Below are 19,009 nucleotides of genomic sequence, written 5' to 3' on the forward strand. Positions count from 1 at the left end.
TTGTGACGGCATCAGATCTAAATCTTTAAAAGACTAAATGATTGATAATGCAGAACAGAGTGAGGAAGAGAGTGACCATTTGCAAGTAGTGCAATCCTACAGAACATATCATGGGGTCTGTAGATGTACCAGATTCCCACCAAGTCATGTATAAGGTAATTTGGGTCATTTCTCTGGAAGATATGCAGATTACAAGTCCTGACTTGACTGGTTGCATGGCTGCATACCTGTGTCCGATCAGTAACTGGCTAATTATTGAGGTCAGTATAATGGCTATCCACATAATCCTCTCAGAGCAGCTCCTTTTTTTAGGGTAGTTGCTAAATTGTTGCTTTTGTTTTTTAGATAAACTCTCAACTACTGGTGCAGAAGCTTCTGCACCTAGCCTGGCAAGTCAAAGAAGTTCCATAAAGTTTAAGTTTAAGTTCCATAAAAGCATTTAGAGATGTCCACATGGCTCGTGTGTCCTGCAGCTCCACAGGTTGTATGTGATACCAATCAATCTGTAAATGAAGGGGATCCAATACACCCTATGGAAATGCAGGATGCATTAAATAATTACTTCCTGAATATATCCTTAAACTTGAATGTGATTTTTTTTTTTTTTTGCAAGAAGCCCCCTCTGCTGGTAGTGCAATGGTATTGCAGCATGCCAGAACACATGGACATTGGAACGAGCATGCTTGCACTGTGAACAATCCATGGCCGCAGCTGTGTGTGCGCGCCTTTGTTGAGATCACCATCAGCAGGGAGAGATTGTTGCCAGAGAAGTGTGGGAGAGAGATAAACAGAGCAAGAATTGTTGTGAAACCTCTAGCCCCAGGCCATGTTTTTCTGTAGAACTGTTGTGGTAGGGTGGTGTTATGACTTGATTAGTTGTTGGCACACCAGGTAGTATATTTTGTGTGATGATTGTTCCATACTGCCCAGAGCAGTTTGCATATTGTGTGACTGTCCATGTCTTAAATGTATCCAAGAATAAAGGGTTTTCTTTGCCCAACAGGGATAATTTGCATGGGTTTTAATGGTGCCAAATATCAATATTAACAACACAATTTACGTTAAAAAAGACAATTTATTTTACAATAATTTAAAAAAATTATCACAAAACGATAAATACTTGCAAAATGCAAATAATGACAATTCAGTAATCACATAATTTGTAATGATACATAATAAGTTTTACAGTCCTTAAAGCGTTTCACCAATAGGCTTCATCAGAAGGACAGAAAGTTATTAGTACCGCATCTATGTATGTATTCAGATAGTGGTTGATTAGGTTGGTATAATGTAATTCAAGCATTGATGTTGGAAAGCAAGAATATTTGTTTAAAATCCATAACACAGCCTTTCCTGTGCAGTAAAGAGTGATGTGACCCCATAGCGTTGTAGGTAGTCACTTTAAAGCTACATACACACGTTCAATGGTTCTCGCTCAGGGCCGATATCGGACGAGAATCTGCCGTGTGTACAGCACCTGTTGTCCATCATCTGAACGACCGTCCTGCCAGATCCTTGGACGTTGAGCGATCCTAATGCAAGGGAAGGGAGAAAGCGCACAGTAGAGTGCCACTCCATCGTTCTCCCCTCTCTATAGAGCAGAACGGTGCTGCATGTACAGCGCATGCATTGTGCAGTGCTTAGTCGTTGGAAGGGATTGTGAAAGATCATTTACAACGACATTAATTGCACGTGTGTACGCAGCTTTAGTTTACCACAGTGTAAATAATCAAAAAGATAAAATATCACCCCTAGTAGTATTGTCTCCAGATTTAGAACCAAATAGAGCACCTTTTTGTTTTTTAGTTGTTAATTTTACTGGGGTCACACTTTCACTGCTTCCTTTCTGACCTGAAGGAGTGAAAGAGTGACCCGAGTAGAATTACCTGAAAAAAATGAACAAAGCACACAGGTATACACCACATGGTATACCTATTAACCAGCTTTTTAAGAAAGATTTTCTCCAGAGCAAGGTTTAACGGACAGGAAGCAGATAGAGTGACCCCAATAAAATTACCAACTAAACGATGGACGACGGGCGCTGTACGCACGCTAGATTCTCGTCCGATATCGGCCGAGAACCATTGGACGTGTGTATGTAACTTTAAGGAGACTACCTAGAACGCTATGGGGTCACATCACTATTTACTGCACAGGAAAGGCTGTGTTATGGATTTTAAACAAATAATCTTGCTTTCCAACCTCAATACTTGAATGACATTATACCAAACTAATCATCAACTACTATCTGAACAAATACATAGATGCGATACTAATAATGTTCTGTCCTTCTGATGAAGCCTATTGGTGAAATGCGATAAGGACTGTAAAAGTTATTATGTATTATTACAAATTATGTGATTACTGAATTGTCATTTTTTGCATTTTGCAAGTATTTATCATTTTGTGATACGTTTTTATAATATTGTATAATAAATTGCAAGAAATTGTTTAACATAAATTGTGTTGTTAGTGTTGGCACCATTAAAACCCATGCACATTTTCCCTGTTGGGAAAAAGACCCCTTTGACATTTTGTGAGTATTAGGGTGTGGTGTAATGTAAACAATTTTTCCGGAGTATTCATTTAAAACGTATCTAAGAATATAAATATTGCAGTTTACTGGTACTTAGATGTGGTGGGTAACTTTGTGCAGATTACCAAATCTGACCGGCAGGATTGTGCACAAGCAGCTCATCACGGTCACCTCCATACCAAACACCATGCAATATTTTAGCAGCACGATAGGCATTGGGGTGCCATTCATCCCTAATGTATGGTACAGATGTGTGAATGATTGTGTCTGCATCAAATTGTAAAGCAAAAAGAGATAGCAGCATCTCAGATCAATACCTTGTAAAAAGGTGCTGCTGGGTATTATTGATCCAAGGTGTTGTTTTTGTTTTTCTATAGCTGTTCCAGGTTTAAAGCTTAGGTTTAATTTTGGTTAAATTGTGTAGGAAGCTTTGGAGTGGTTGTGATTCAGTATAGAGGAATTTGTGGGCTGAGTTGTTCCAAATCTCTGTATGTGCTGCACTGGAATTGCACAAGAGATCTCCTTTTATTGCTGGAACTCTCAGTGGTGCATGGGTTTAATAATTCATATTTTCATTAGAGTTGTGGGGAAACTTCATTTACATAATTAGCAAGACACGGGAAGTAGTTGGCATGATTGTAATGCGATGCTACTTTTTAATGAATTCCATAGGAGGCAGGGTGCTTTCTCTGCATCCTCCAACACCCTACATTGTAAAAAGATAATTTTCTGCTTAAAGAGCCCCCCTGCCTGGACACAGCTCAGACTTACAAATCACTCATTCTTCAAGGAGTTTTGCTGCTGTTACATGTACTTGAAACGTTTGTAGCCGATTTCAGGATGAAATTATTCTACCGCTTTGATGATTGGAGGAAAACCTCCCTCCTCCCTATTCCTCAACCCATGCCAGGTCCTTTGTGATAATCACATTCCGGTTAATAGAAACAGAATTCTAGTTTAGAAGCTTCTGTAGGTTTGGGTGCAAGAGAACATTAAGGGGATCATGTTTTATTTAGAGAAAATTTAGGGAAAGGAGGTTTACAACTGAACAAACATAAATCAATTGGGCTCAACATTTATTAACACGATAAAAAATACATAACGGAGATCAGCCTCTTGAAGCAGAGCATTGTCTGGTGAAGGGAGAAGCAGCACATGGTGACAATAATGGCAGCAGTGCAAGCTGGGTCCTATAAGAAGAGAGAGAGGAGTGTAATGGATTAGCTTGGACCTTTAGGCTGGGTACACACGTGCAGTAATTGTCGTGGAATTGTGCAGGATCTTTCACAAACCTTTCCAGCGACTTAGGACTGCACGATGCATGAACGAGTGTTGTACATACAGCACCGTTCTGCTCTATGAAGAGGGAAGGGGGAGAACGAGAGAGCGGCACCCCTCTGTGCGCTGTCCCCCTTTGCTTCCATTAAGATCGTTCGTCGCCCATTGTCCGTGGATACGCCAGGACGGTCGTTCAGACGATGGAGGCTGTACACACGCCAGATTCTCGTCCGATATCAGCCCTGAATTATCACCAGTGATATCATGAAATAATCTTTAACCAGTCTTTACCATTCTTTCACACAGTTCTCCAATCATATGTGAGTGATTGCTACTTGTGTAGATGAACAATTTTTTTTTAATGACCATCCAAAGACTTGGAAACCAATCATGTTATCTTAGATTTATTGTTTGTGAAGGAAGCTAAAGGTTGGTTACAAACTTCTTTTGTGATGATCGTGACGCACAAAGCTGCCAATAGATTCTTTAGGCCCATATGCCCCGCTATCCCCGACCCTACACCCCCTCACCCTGCCAAGTCTTACGATGTACGAATAAAGCACAGAAGCACCCATGTCATTATTGCTTTTATGTTTGTACAATAATAAATTTCTGTACAGATAGAGGAGCTTAGAATCACGTATTCAGTCAATTGGATTGGTGTGCCGGGTGCCTGCGAGGGAACTCAGATATAATAATATATCACAAGGTCCTCTTACAAAAATTGGAAGACAATGAGCAGATTTCTATCTACTGTTCCTGAAAAAGCAAAGATAAAGTGTTTATAGAGATCATGAATCCATTTTACAGGATTAGTGATGTAGTCGCAACCTGTGGTCTATTTTTTTTTCCTGTTTTTTTTAAATATGCTCATCACAGAAAGATTGAATAAAATTGGTTGGATATCGGTGATTACTTATATTTCCGTGGCAATAATGTAAGTTACTAAACAAAGATTGTTTCTTAGTAGAATGGTGGTCAGGCTGTGGACATTCAAATATTAAATTTTCTTAACCAGGAAACAAACCCTCATTGACGTTTCTATATGGTAAAACTCTGGAGCAATTCATCCTTTGAATTCACAGTAAAGTTGGGTCTCGGCGCTCTCTTTTTCCAGCGCACTTAAACTGGTAAACAGGACCTTACTGTCTGTATGAAAGCAGTGGTCTCTCTGCAAAAGTCCAAAAAGGCCCTGTTGAGTCACAGCCAGGGAGATTTAAAGCAGTGTGTCTCAGATCTTTGGAGAGAGACCACTGCTCTCACAAATGTCTGTAGGATGAAGGCTTTTCTATTCAAGTTGTGGATAATTTCAGTGATGGCAACAAAGCTGTGTATTGTGCAAATGTAATACTGTGGGTTCAAGAATGGGCTGGGGAAAGTTGTATAATAGAATTCAGTGTAAATGGTGGTGACATTTCTGCTGTTGTGATACAATACAGTTTTCATATTTTGTGATATAGAAAAAAAGTTAGTTCCTCCCTAATATTAAAACCAGTCCCTGTAATAGGCTTTGGGACCTTTGTGGATGGGAAAAGGGGGCAGTGAGTTTGAATGTGCCCCTTCAGTAAATAAAAACTTAATTGACCCCCGTCTCATCCCCATGTGACCTCTTTGTTTTTGGGGTCTGAGAAGATTTGGAATTACCTTTTATTAAAGGGCCCACTGCTATTCCTCACTCTGAAAGGGTTTAATATTCCTCAAAAAGACACCACTGAATAAAACACATACCTATGCAGGTACAGGGATGTCCAAATTGTATCCCACAACAATCAAGCCAGCGATGGCTGCTCTCTTCTGCACAGTGACATGAGCTCCTGTCTTTGTGACGGACCAATACTGCAAAGGGTTAGCCATGGACAGCTGGCTCATTGTTGGACTGGCTAAACACAAGCACAGAAGCTTTATGGAGCTCTGGTCATGTTAAGCAAGCAATCCTGCAAAGGGTTAGAGGAGGACAGCTGTCCTCAGCTGGCTCTTTGTTGGATTGGCTAAACACAAGGACAGGAGCTCCATCTGGGTGGCCTCCTTCAGCGAGTTGTTTGACATTTTTTTATGGGAATCATTCCTCCAGATATTGTCAATGAAAACATGTGAACGTCACTGCTATACAAATTAATCATTCAGGGCCGTGATTTTATTATGAAGTCTCCTGATAAACAGTCAGATGCAGGGGAAGCTCTGTTTAAAGACCTGTAGCTCAAAAGCAGGTAAGAAATGTCACTTTTGTACTGATGTTCCTCCAAGGTACATTCATCTGCATGTTTATTTTTTATAAAAGGATCCTTGTGCAGAAATGTGTGCTTTTTCATTGGGGTCCTCTCCATTTAGAAAGACAGATGATCTGGCTGTCCTACTTTCAATGTCAAAGAGGTTGAATAGGCTTGAATGAGATTAGTCATTCTGCTTTCACTGTCTGCGTGATTATATTGGGTAATCTGAAAGATTGCAACCAATCAGGTTTCCCTTTTGATTTTGATATAAATCTGTCTCCTAGCTGCAAAGTGTGCAAAACAGCAACAAATAGCAGCTCAAAGCCAAAGCAGATCTAAACCACACATAACACTGATTTGGAGAGACTGTCCCCCGTTGGGATGGATCTTGTTCTTTACCCTAACTGCTGTATATCAGATGACTTCCTGTGCCTAGGCACTCCTGTTCTGTATCCTCATAGCTGTATATCAGGTGACTTCCTGTCCTCCTTGCTGGAGGGGAAGCTGTACCTGAGAAGTTGCAGTGTTAAGGATCTCTCTGCATTCAGAACTTTCTCCCGCCCAATAGTTTTTGGGGTTTGTCCATCCTACCTATTAGCCTCAGATCCCACTTTATTTAAGACAGTACATCTGAATTCTCCACCCACACATTCCCTGCGAGTTCTTTACTTAGAGGTCGGGGCTCGGTGTTCCTCTGCAGCAGCCCATAAACCACACTCCGGTACTAATTGAAGGCTGAGCTCGCAGCCCGATGCATTTTGCAAGGAAAAGTGAATGTGCCGTTTAATAGGTGGAAAAAGAATTTCACTCTTCTAATTGTCTTCCTTCATTGATTTTATATCTGCAGTAAAGCCACGCAACATAAACTTCCACAGCAAATCAGCGGGAGGGGGAGAAGCCAAATGCATTGTACTTCATGGAACTTTCTGATATATACTTTGTGTTCTTTTGTTTTACAGTATAAAGCCATCATGTATAATGACTGGAAAATGGGACATGCAAAGTCTTGGGGAACAGTGATGATTGGGGGGGTCCCAGAACAATGGCATACAGTGATATCCTGAAATTCACGGGGGTTACATTTCTAGACCCCCCGCGAATTTTGAAAATGTGCACATTTTGGACGCCACCTTGTGCCCGTCCTCGCCATAGGGTGTTGAAGGTGCTGGTAATAAAGAATACTGTATTGTACACAATAAAAAAAAAACAGTACTGTACTAAAATGTATGTACAGGTACTCTCCGATAATGATGTTTGTTGATGTTGATGAATCGGGCTGTGCAGTACTGTATTGTTATGATGAAGGTGTGATGATGAAGTTTACTGCACAGCAGAGGAGATGATTTACATTTCCATGGGCGCTGTAGGCGCTTCCAAAAAATGTAATTCTTCTGGCTCTACTATAGGAGCCGTATCTTCTGGTGGAGTTTCTTTCTGGCTTTTTTTGGTCCTTGTGAGGAACATTGTTATCGGAAGTTGCTGCTGTTCTTTCTTCAGGGTGTCGAGATTTTTTTATGGCTGGAGCAGTGTATCAAAGCCGTTGTTAAATGTTAATGCCCGAATCATGAGGATCCCTTGACTCAATCATTGTTTGCACATTCCTTGCTGTCTTCAAGATCTCGGACAAACCTTCATGGACCTGTTCTTCCTTTGCATCTGTCTCCAATTCTGCTTTCACATCTTCTTCGCTGGCAGACTTCGTCAACTCCTCCAGATTGGCATCCGTCAGAGGTTCAGAGTGGGCATCGATGATGTATGTACTTCCTCCATAATGTCGTCAACACCTTCGCCACCATGTAATTTAGCCAGTCCCACGGCCTTGTCGACACCCGCATGCTGAATTTCATCGGGGGAGAAGCCTTTGTAATCATGCACACAATCTAGCCAAAGCGTCTTCCAGCATGCATTGAGTGTTTCTTTGTTCATCTGCTTCAGGGCATTTTGGATGACAGGCACGTTGGGATAAAAATTCACGCCAGTACCCCTTTAGCGTAAAGTTCTCGTCTGTGTCCATTGTATTCACAAGATATTGAAGTGAGATCTTCGTGTACAAGGCCTTAAATGCACGGATCATGCCTTGGTCCATAAGTTGGATGAGTGTGGCGGTATTGGCAGGCAGGAACTCTATTTGAACACCCTCAGAATACATGTCCGCCCACATTGTCCATAAGCAGCAACACCTTGAACGTCATACCCAAGCCGGGAAGGTATTCCTTTACTTGAGGGACAAAGCACTGCTGGAAACAGTGCAAAACCAAGGTTTTCGTTATCCACACCTTAGGGGGATTTGCTTTCAGAACACCGGTAGCAAGTTTTTGTTCTTGTTTTTGAGGGCCCTTGGGTTTGCCGATTTATAAATGAGGCCTGGGTTTAGCATGGGACCAGCAGCATTCCCACACATAATGAGTGTTTCCCTGTCTTTATATGCCTTGAACCCCGGAGCTTTAGCTTTGGCCTTCATAAGATACATTCTAGACCATTTTTTAACGTTCTCATCCATATTAAATCCTTGTTTGGGCTTGTACCTCTTCTCCCAGACAATGACCCTCAATGTGTCGAGGTGCTTCACTTCTGCCTCTCTATATAACGATGCCGACCTTAAGTTGAACCGTTTTTGAAAATTGTTGAACCATCTCCTACTGGCAACAAAATCTTCAGTGTCCCTTGATGTTCCTGGTTGTGGTTCCACGCCGCCTTCTATTGAAAACTGCTGGTACAGATTCCGTGCGTTTTCTCTGATAATGTTGACATCTAAAGGGATGTATTTCTCCCTGCAATCGTTGATCCACAATGCCAATGCCGATTCCATCCTAACAATGTATTTATTCCTAACGTTGGATACATTTTTAGCAGTTTCACAGAAACTTGATGAAATGGTATGCCTAATAGATGCTTTGTTCTTCTGGATGTAGCATATTGTACTTTCATTGACGTCCTAGGCAGGCTACAGCCGCAAAGTTTCTTCTTTTCACAAAGCATATCCAACAATTCCACTTTCTCCTGGAGTGTCATAGTAGCTTTCGGCCTCTTACCTTCCTTGCCAGAAGCCTTAGAATCCATAGAAGGTGCAGGCCGTTTGCGTTTTCTGCAAACCCGAAGATGACTCCCAAATAAAATACAACACACACACACCAAACAAGATTCGATAAACTGACCGAGCCGGGACCCAGATTCAAACATTGATAAAAGGCATCACAGGAGAGCGGCCAATGGGAAGCAAGGAAAATTGAAGATGCGTTTTGATACATCCACGCGAGCACATCTTCTCGCAAGCATTCTCATAGCGTATGAGTGTTCTGTTCTAATATTATGAGGGGCCTTAGTGTTTCCTTTACAATAGGACTAAAATATAGTAATTTACAGTATCGTATCCAAGGAAAAAAAATATGCGGATTCGTGAAGCTACAGATTCAGAAGCGAGAATTGTTGGGGTATTACTATACTGATATTTAGGGTTCCCAGGAAAATGACACCTTGGGGGACCAGAACAATAATACACTGATAAATCGAAATCACAGAACAATTTAACATCAATTACACCGATGTTTTGTGGATTCTTTAACAAAACATCTCAGGACAGTGACACAATACTTGGGGGTCCCAGAATAATCGTACACTGACACTTGGGGTTCTAGAGCAATGACACAATAACAACCAGAAGTCCCACTGACATTAGGGTCTCAAAACAATGACACATTAACACTTGTAGGGTCCCAGAACAATAATCAATACTTCTGGGAGGTTGAAGAATAATTACACACCGACATCTCCGGTTTCCATAACTTTCATACTTTGACATGAAACATTTACAATTATGAATCTTGGAACAATGATACACTGACAATTAGGGGGTCCCTAGACTAAGACACCCAATAATGGAAAAGTGGCATTTGGGGATCCCAAAACTACTATTTTCTAACAGGGAAGGGTCAAAGGGCCATGTCACACTGACATTTCGGAGTCCCAGAACAATAACACACTGAAAAAGATCCCAGAAAAATGTACACCCTCCGCACTTCAGGGTCCCAGGACAATGATCCATTGGCACTCCGGGGTACCAGGAAACACTGAAACATGGAGGTCCCAGAACACTGATTCGCTGATATTTAGGGCCCCAAACCATGAAACATTAACATTTGGGGGTGCTGAACACTAACATACAGGGGTCTGAGAAAAGAAGACATTTGAGAGGTGGCAGAACATTAACAGGTTCTTGGGGGTGTTTGAAGAGTAAGCACGCGCTGACACCTGGGGTTCCCAGATCTTGGAAACAGGCAGAGCAGAACACAACCACAATGACACTTGGGGACGTCACAAGAACTGACAGTCTTGGTGCAATCCTTGGGGCATGAGGAGCCCAATGCAGCCACACATGGTCCCGGTATGCCACAAGTGGTCCCATTCTCCATACGTACTCCCATATTCCTCTTCTCTGAGTCACAACCAGATTTGGGTGTTCTCCCACTATCGTGCCAGGCAGGCTGTGCAGGAACTTGTAGTTTTCTGTAGCAGAAACAAAAACCTCGCTTATCCTCCAGCTACAAGAACATTCGGTAACATCACATTTATTGACCTGAATATTTAACATTTTATTCTTCCACCTTCACTTCCTTTTTAAGTCTAAAAGTTTGCAAGATAAAAAAAAAAATTTCCAGGCGGTTTCTCAAGTGCCTAGCTGGAGGGCGTCTGAGGGTTTCTTTTACGAGGTTGCTGTGTAATTGGAAGCAGAACGTTCATTTTCTCTCCAAGTGGGTAACAATTTATTTTTATGCTTCGTCTGGCCGCCTCATGGTAAATAACAATGAAAAGTCTTGTAAGATTCCAATCCTCGTCCTTGGACAATTTCAGCCGGCGGACCGCGGGATGAAAACGGAGTTTTGTAATTATGCGCTTGTCAGTCGGTGCCGTCCTGCAGCAGAAGACTTCGACGTGTTTATTTAGTGCGGGAGATGATTAGGTGTGTGTGTTCGGGCTGAGCGATGGGCCTCCGAATGGTATATTTTATAAGACGCTGGTTCTGTTTAAAAGCTCATCACAGGAACGGGAAACGGGCACAATTATTGATACTTAAAGGGTCTTCCAACCTTTTGGACAAAATACTTACACTGGGGAGATGAATTTATTACTGGAAATGCTTACCAATCCTGGCACGTTTTTGTGCTGCTCTGTGTTACATGTCCTGTCATCCGAATAAAAGCCTTGAAGCTGAACTAAAAATGGCGGCATGTGTCGGGTATCAAGTGACTGAACGTACATACGTCATCTCGGCCATGGCCAAAGATTACATTCTGTAAGAGAAGAAGAAGATGGCAGCGCCCATGATGGAACAGGGGTCAGGCGAGTAAAAGTATTTATTTTACAGAAGGGTCAGACAGACAATGAACCTGCTGGGTTGCCAGGTTTTTTTTTATTTTTAAGTAGTTTAGTTGTACTTTACAAAGTCAAGGTTCCCCCAACATCCCTTTGCATTGGAGCATCTCCTCCTCATGCCTTAAAAAAAAATGTGGGAGATAACCATATATTCTTACATTTTCCAGTCTGGTCATGTGACATCAAGGGACCTCTTCCTCCTGCCGGTCAGCAGTACCTGGTGGTAACCAAGAAGAGCTTGATGGTGGGTCAATGCTGGGTGCCATTCAAGCTTTAGACGAACTAGAGGAATGAGAAGTGCCTGAAGTATTGCATTGGGAGGTATTTTAATATTTGGTCACCCCTCTCTTCCTGCTATGATTTGAACAGGATATTTTATCATGGCCCTAACATACTGGGAACAATCCCGATCTGGCCCATCAAGATGGCTGAAGATTGAAACCAATTTTTTATGCTTATGGTGGGCAATACCTGCAGCAGCCACCTGGTGATCCAGAAGGGCTGGATGGTGGGCCAGTGCTGGCGGTCGTTCAGGGCAAATTCCCGCCTTTAGGCCAGATACAGCCTAGCCAGTAATCGGTTCTGGCCTAACGCCCCCCTGGTCGATCCGGCCTAATCCCAGCCCGCAGGGGTTGGCAAGCCGCAGCTCTTGAGCCTTTTTGTTATGCCTCCCTTCCCTATTTACCGTGGCCGGCATTACCACTTCCGCCGTAGGGGTAAGGGGACATTCCCTCTCTTCGTATGCATTGCGGAGGAGAGGGACTTTTTTCAGGGGCGTTCCTGGTGGGAGGGGGAGCCATCAGCACAGGACTTGAGAGTCCGGCCTAGTGTGCCTTCTTGACTTCCTAAAATGGCCTAGTAGGCAAAAAAAATTTGCTGACCACTGCTGTAGAGGAATGGGTGACTCTGTGGGCAACGATGCCAGAGGGAGATTTTACTGTTTGACCCCCCCATGAACTATTTGAACAGGGCAGTACCTTTCATCATGGATACTGGGAACAAGGAGCATTGGCACATGAAAAGAACTAGATTGATGACATTACCCTCCAATTGGGTGCCATTCAATCTGTAGAAGCATTGGAGCTAGACAAGCGAGTAGGTGACTCTGGGGGGTAGCGCCAGAGGTGTTGCAGTGGGTGATCTTACTATGTGACCACCCTATAGGAAATGGGAGCCAATAATATCCCCAGGGGAGCACATGCCCAATGGTTACCCCTGGGTCAATCCTTACTAGATACGGAGATAAGCTTGGTTTCCGCCTATGAAATATTTGAATCAACCAGTCCCAATTTTGCCACAGGGACGAATCTACTCTAGTGTGTCCTGCCAACAAATCTCAACTACCGCTATTTGGAAGATTGCCATGAGTCAGTACGGGCCTTGGCAGCAGAACAATATCTGTAGCGTTGACACAATCCCATTGCTTGCATGGCAGCCTTCATATCCCGAGTGTGCACATGTTGTCTTGTCTCCATGATCATGTCTGCACTGTTATGTCTCATTATATGGCACCCCAGAGGGTAATAGTCTTATATCACATATATATCAATCCAGCTGAGTGACCCCTAAAAGAGAAGAGACTGACAAAATGCTACCTTCTCTCTGCAGACTGAGAGAATGATGTCACCAGAGACTGCAGCTTATTGTTAATGCATTACCGTATGTACTTGAATATAAGCCCCAATTTTAGATGACCCCTGAAGAGGCATAATGCAAAGTTTATATACCTAAAAGTTTTCAGAATTTACAAATCATTCTGAATTATATAGCATTATATGCTAAGCTTGAATTGCCCAACATTATTGAGAGGCGTGAGCATGCACAGGTGAACCCAAGGTGGTTCTACATGGAGAAAGGACAGATTTCCACTTAGGTGGGCATTGACCTTGTAATTGGGGGGGGGGGGGGTGTTGCAGTCTGAGGGCTGACAGTCCTGAGCATGCAAAGGGGGTCAACAGTCCGCCACTCCAAAATCTGTAGGAAGCACATAGGTAAAAGATCAGCTGCTGGGAGAGCGCAGACAATTCTGATGACTGGCCCTTTGCGGGCGTGGCTTCAATTTAACAAAACCATGACCCAACACCGTGATCCCTCCGTTGCACACCTATCATAATTATTACGGTAATGAAAGAAATACCACACATTGCTGTGATCAATGTGGTGCTCTTGTATAAGATTACAGAAGAATAAAGAATCTCTGCAAGTTATTAAGAATGAAAATATATTTTTAAAACACTCAGATTTCATCTTTTGAGATAAAAATGCAAATTAATACACAGAGCTGTACAACTGTGCACATTTGCACAGGTTTAAAGATCCTCCTAAAGGACAATTTGATATGAACATCACCATCCCTCCATCAAATCAGCAGCAGCTGGGAATACTCCTGGGAAAGTTTTCTGTGTTGTATTAGAGCTCCCTCTGGGGGGCAGCTTTAGAACTGCAGTCCATTGTTCAACAACTCTCCCTAACAGGAGCACCGACAGTCTAAAATTTCTGCAAGAATTTTAGCACCATGTCTCTGAGTTTCACTCGCAGACGCTCGTCGTGCTCACAGATGATATGTGTGGAATCTTCCTCGAACTGGATGAGAGTGTCGGCTTCTTGTAAGTGGACAATGTGACCCTTAGTGGTGTCCTCGATCTTCACATCGCTAAATCCGTGCTGCAATTGGAAAAGTGCGGTGAGTATATCAGACCGGAAAGTGACATAATAGCTTAAAACAACTGAAATGCACCTGTCATGTATGACTTTCAGAAAATGGAGGGGGATCTTCTGATGGTAAACTGGAGATATGGATAAGTGGGCTTGTTAGGGCAAAAACTTCAACACCATCTTGCCCCTTGTGCAGGGCCAAAAAGCCATATGCATCCTTGCACAAATTTCCTTCCTGTCTTGAGACACGAGAGGAGCGCATCTCCTACTATCAAGGCAGCAGAGTCACTGTTCTGATTCTTTCACTTAAATATTTAATATTGATTTCTGAGCTACTGAGCTCTGTAAACCACAAGCTTGTGACAACGGATGATAAAGGGAAACAGATAAGCATGGAATATGAAGCCAAGAGCTCCACCTGCTGTCTGTATCTGGAAATACAGAACACATGCAGTATTTCTATTTTAAATTTTGGGAGGGGAGGGTAAATATACGTATCCATCAAGGAAAAATTAAATTCCAGTCGATGAAGCTTCCTCAGCATGAATAACGAGATCTGTAGGTGTCCCACTTACTTTCTCCAAGGTTTGTACAAATTGTTCCACAGGAATGGTACCGCTCAGCAGAGCTTTGAATGGCTGGTTCTCTGGACTCTCCTCGGCGGCTCTCTTCCTCTTCTTACCCGACGGAGGCGGCGCAGCCTTTGGAGGAGGCTGGAGGAAGATGAAGGAAACTTCCGTTACAACAAAATGGCGGTAAATCTAACAAAGTCAGGCCTAATTACTGCCAGGTCCAGCATAATCTAGCAGACCATCATCTTTCCAGGCTAAAAACAAAGCTCAACCCAGATTTTTTTTTAAACTGTGTGGGAAGAAATTGTAGGTGGCAGTCAATGTACTGTGTACCAACTCAGCAGTAACCAACCAAAAACAACCGGGTGGTCACCGAAAAGTGCTGGGTGGTACACCCGGCTAAAAGGGGCTGGGGAGAATACTAAAGCATTTCTACCCGGGACATTCCCATCCTCCCATGTTTCCTTTTCTACCGCCATTAGAAAGTGACCCCGTCCAGCTTATGGTCACCATCCTTCTCCCAACACGCTCCAGTTATCCTCTCAGTGGGTCAAGCTGTCAGCCAATCAGGTGGCCTGGTGCTGAAATCTATTCTGCACAATGATTGGCTCTATAGGTATATGAAGCCCTTGTGTGCAGGAATCATCCTACCCAGAAAGCAGTCGGTTACAGGAAACCCCAGAAAACCCACATTAGGGTCAGGCGTGTTAACTTTTTGGATTTTAACCATTGCAATACCTGATTAACCAATCATGAATCAGATTACCCAATGAATGCAATACCCAACTGTCACACACTGTACTGAAATCTGTCTTGGTGCTTCCATACAATCGGACATCTTTACGGAGTAAAAGACGTGACTGTACATTTGCAGAAGATGCCATTGGAGCATCCAGGTGAGCGGCTTATCCTCAGGTGACCCCCAGCTGCGATCACTCACCCGCAGGACGTGTTTGTTATCTTTCGTGTATAAGATGGCGGAAACAGTCGCCAAGGAAACGCCGGGTTTAATTTCCATCGGCACCAAGGATTCAGCCAACTAAATGAGGAAAGGGAAATATACAACAGAGAATATAAACACATCAATGAACTGGATGCCATTACAGAAAATATAATTTATAATGGAATAAAAATCATGTCATTGATAATAAGAGTGGTGTGGTCGGTCACTAAAACTGAGAAGGTTAATTTGGGTTTTATTAATTCGCTTCTTAGGTTTTTACATAGTGATATTATTTACGATCAAAGTGAATGGACTGCCGTTGACGGCATCAGTTTGAAACAATTATGAGATCAATCATTCACAGATGCATGTGACCTGCCGTTGACCTCCTGATTGGGACAGGTTTTACAATCCTATAGACTTATATGTGGCATGAAAACCAAGTCCCCGGCCATCTCCTGTAGCGCGGACCCAGCCCCCGGCCGTCTCCTGTAGCGCGGACCCAGCCCCCGGCCGTCTCCTGTAGCGCGGACCCAGCCCCCGGCCGTCTCCTGTAGCGCAGACCCAGCCCCCGGCCGTCTCCTGTAGCGCAGACCCAGCCCCCGGCCGTCTCCTGTAGCGCAGACCCAGCCCCCGGCCGTCCCCTGTAGCGCAGACCCAGCCCCCGGCCGTCCCTTGTGGCGCCGCCCCAGTCCCGGGCCGTCCCTTGTGTCGCCGCCCCAGTCCCGGGCCGTCCCTTGTGGCGCCGCCCCAGTCCCGGGCGCCGCCCCAGTCCCGGGCCGTCCCTTGTGGCGCCGCCCCAGTCCCGGGCCGTCCCTTGTGGCACCGCCCCAGTCTCTGATTGTCTCCTATAGAACCTTCGCCTTCCGACTGTCTCTTGTCACAATAACCAATCTGTGATTGTCTCCTAAAACAATTGCAGTCTCTAACTGTCTCTCATCACTAATCTGCAATCATCTTATGGAAAATGTCTCCAACAAATCCCATAACTCCCATCAGATAAATGGCCCATTCAATCTCTGACCATCGGCTGTTAAATATCTGCACTGACAGCTTTTTGTAGCTTCACCTACACTGAATAGTATGTTTGGCCCTTTAGTGGTACCAGGGGTCTGTACTTGAGACCTCCTATATTATTTAGACTTATACCAAACGGGCTTTCCCCTAAGCTGCTGTCCTGCATTTGTTTAAGTGCTCAGTTAGCTGGCAATGCATTTTATTATCGGACTACAGATCGAGATGTGGAATGGTACGGTGCTGATCCATTCATGCCTTCATTTTAATGGGGGGCCCCAGAAATTTAAAGGGGACCTTTCTTTTTATTTAGGTTTATTAGGTTAAGTCCTCCTTTTACCGATCATCATTTATAAAAAATCTGAGATCTGATCTTTTGTCTCGTTTACAAAAATGATACTAACATACAAAAAAACTACAGAAGACGCAGCGCTCACCTCTGGCATGACCTCGATTTTCTCGTAGCGTCTCTTGAAGGGTAGGGCGAGCACCTCAGCACGTCGGTATGACATGGGAGGAGGCTGGCAGTCTATCATGAGGTCGGAGCGGTGCGATTGGGAGGCTGGCGGCTGTGTGTACTGCTCTGGACATACCACATGCAGAGGCTGCGGAACAAACCCAAAACAATGGAGGTTATAAGACAGTGACCCCAACGGGTAAATAATATTTCCACCCAAATTTCATCCTTTATTTTGGGAAGGGGGAAGAAGGTGGGGCCAAGCGGAAAGCAGTGCTTCCAAACCTTTTTTTTAAAAAAAACCCAACTTCCCACCCCAGTCTGCAACATTCCACTCCGGCTTACAGATGGGTGAAAAGGTGGGTGAGGTAGTGACACTTACCAATGATGCTGCCATAATGCATCAATATGCTTCCACAGATTGATTGGTAATCTCTGCTTTAGAGATTAGTGAGGGCTCACTTTCCTTGGTATACTTTGCCAAGAGAATCAGGATCACTAATCCTGAAGAGTGAGACTACAAGAAGGGAAATTAAATCTTGGAAATTTGGGGGTTAGGTGCAAAGCAGAAACCAGAACCCGATGGGTGACAACATTCCACCCCCAAGTTTAGGAGTGAAGCAGATTTTAGTATTGTGATGCAGTCGGCGTCAAGGGCTCTATGGACTCACCTGGACTTCTTTCAGCAGTTTTGTCACCTGGATGAAATTCAGCCTTGTGTCGATTGGACAATATACGCATTTCATGGCCAGTGGTTGGTAAGGAGCCAAGGCGTCCAGGTAAGAAAAGTCTGGTTCTGAAGGGGGCGGAAAATCACAGTATTACATACAGAGGGCTATAAAGTTTAATGATTTATTTCAGGGAACAATGACATTAGAGATTTAATTTTATTATTTTATTAACTTTATTATTTATACTCTAAAAAACACCAATTTTACATGTTAAAAGAAACATATGATCTCAATCAATTTGTTGACCGACGCGTTTCGTAGAAGAACAATAGCTACTTCGTCAGGGGTCGCATTTGAGATCGCAAAAGGGACATCAAGGAAGGATCACAGTCCCTTCCACATGCAAAGGAAAGGAAAGAATCAACGCAGAGTAAATCACCTCTGAAGTGTACAAGTGTCCTGTGGAAGTTACTGCTAGTAGGGTTTTAGATTTGGATCTGAATTGCTATGTCCCGTCTAAAAAATCTTTAAAGGAGAACCCTCCTAATGGAGTCACAACGATCCTTCCAGATGTGGCGACACCTCTTTCTTGATATTCCTTTTGTGATCTCAAATGCTACCCCTGATGAAGCAGAGCTATTCTGCGAAACGCGTCGGGTTAACAAATTGAGATCATATGTTGTTTTTAACATATAAAATTGGTGTTATTTATTGTATAATTAATAAAGTTGCTGGCATTTAAATTTAAATCTGTTAAGTATATGATGTCTCTAAAGTCCTATGTTTTCTTTCTGTCTAATTAGTAGGGAACATGAGTTAGTGAGGGAATGGAGTTAATTCTAAGAAATTCTAATGACATTACCCTGAGCACAGCAAAGTCATTTGAACAAGCAAGCTGGCACAGAACAATGACACTCGGGGGTCCCAGAACAAAGATAGCCTAACACTGGGAGTCCCTGAATAATGACATAGGAGTACTTAGGGATCCCAAAACAAGGACACAGAATAAAAAGTAATCCTTGCAGTCTAGTACTAGCAGTCCAGACTTCATGCCGCACCGTACATTGCTCTACATACCGGTAAATATGATGGTGTTCAGGCCGGACTTCCCCCACAGCTCCATGAAATGCACCACATCTCCGAATCTCAGGGTGGGGTGTCCGGTGAACACAACGCACGGCTGCTTGAACTCATTGCTGAATTCTCCGTGGATGCTGGGGTAATGTTTCAGCTTGTTGGTCTGGATTAGCTGATAGAAATAAAGAATAGAAGAAGACACGATGGGTTAAAGGGAAAAGTCATT

General features: G+C 43.4%; 1 protein-coding gene across 1 annotated transcript in view; it reads right to left on the reverse strand.

Annotated features, from left to right (window-relative positions):
- Window positions 1–13,598: 13,598 nt before the first annotated feature.
- INTS9 (integrator complex subunit 9) overlaps window positions 13,599–19,009 on the reverse strand; it is a gene marked incomplete in the record, with an annotated part of 20,961 nt that continues 15,550 nt past the window's right edge. Inside the window, 6 exon segments of the mRNA XM_072409088.1 lie at window positions 13,599–14,058; window positions 14,625–14,762; window positions 15,562–15,660; window positions 17,016–17,183; window positions 17,707–17,831; window positions 18,784–18,992. Coding sequence (XP_072265189.1) covers window positions 13,882–14,058; window positions 14,625–14,762; window positions 15,562–15,660; window positions 17,016–17,183; window positions 17,707–17,831; window positions 18,784–18,992 — 916 coding nt within the window.

This window comes from Pyxicephalus adspersus, chromosome 4 (genome assembly GCF_032062135.1).
Source record: "Pyxicephalus adspersus chromosome 4, UCB_Pads_2.0, whole genome shotgun sequence".
Taxonomy (NCBI): domain Eukaryota; kingdom Metazoa; phylum Chordata; class Amphibia; order Anura; family Pyxicephalidae; genus Pyxicephalus; species Pyxicephalus adspersus.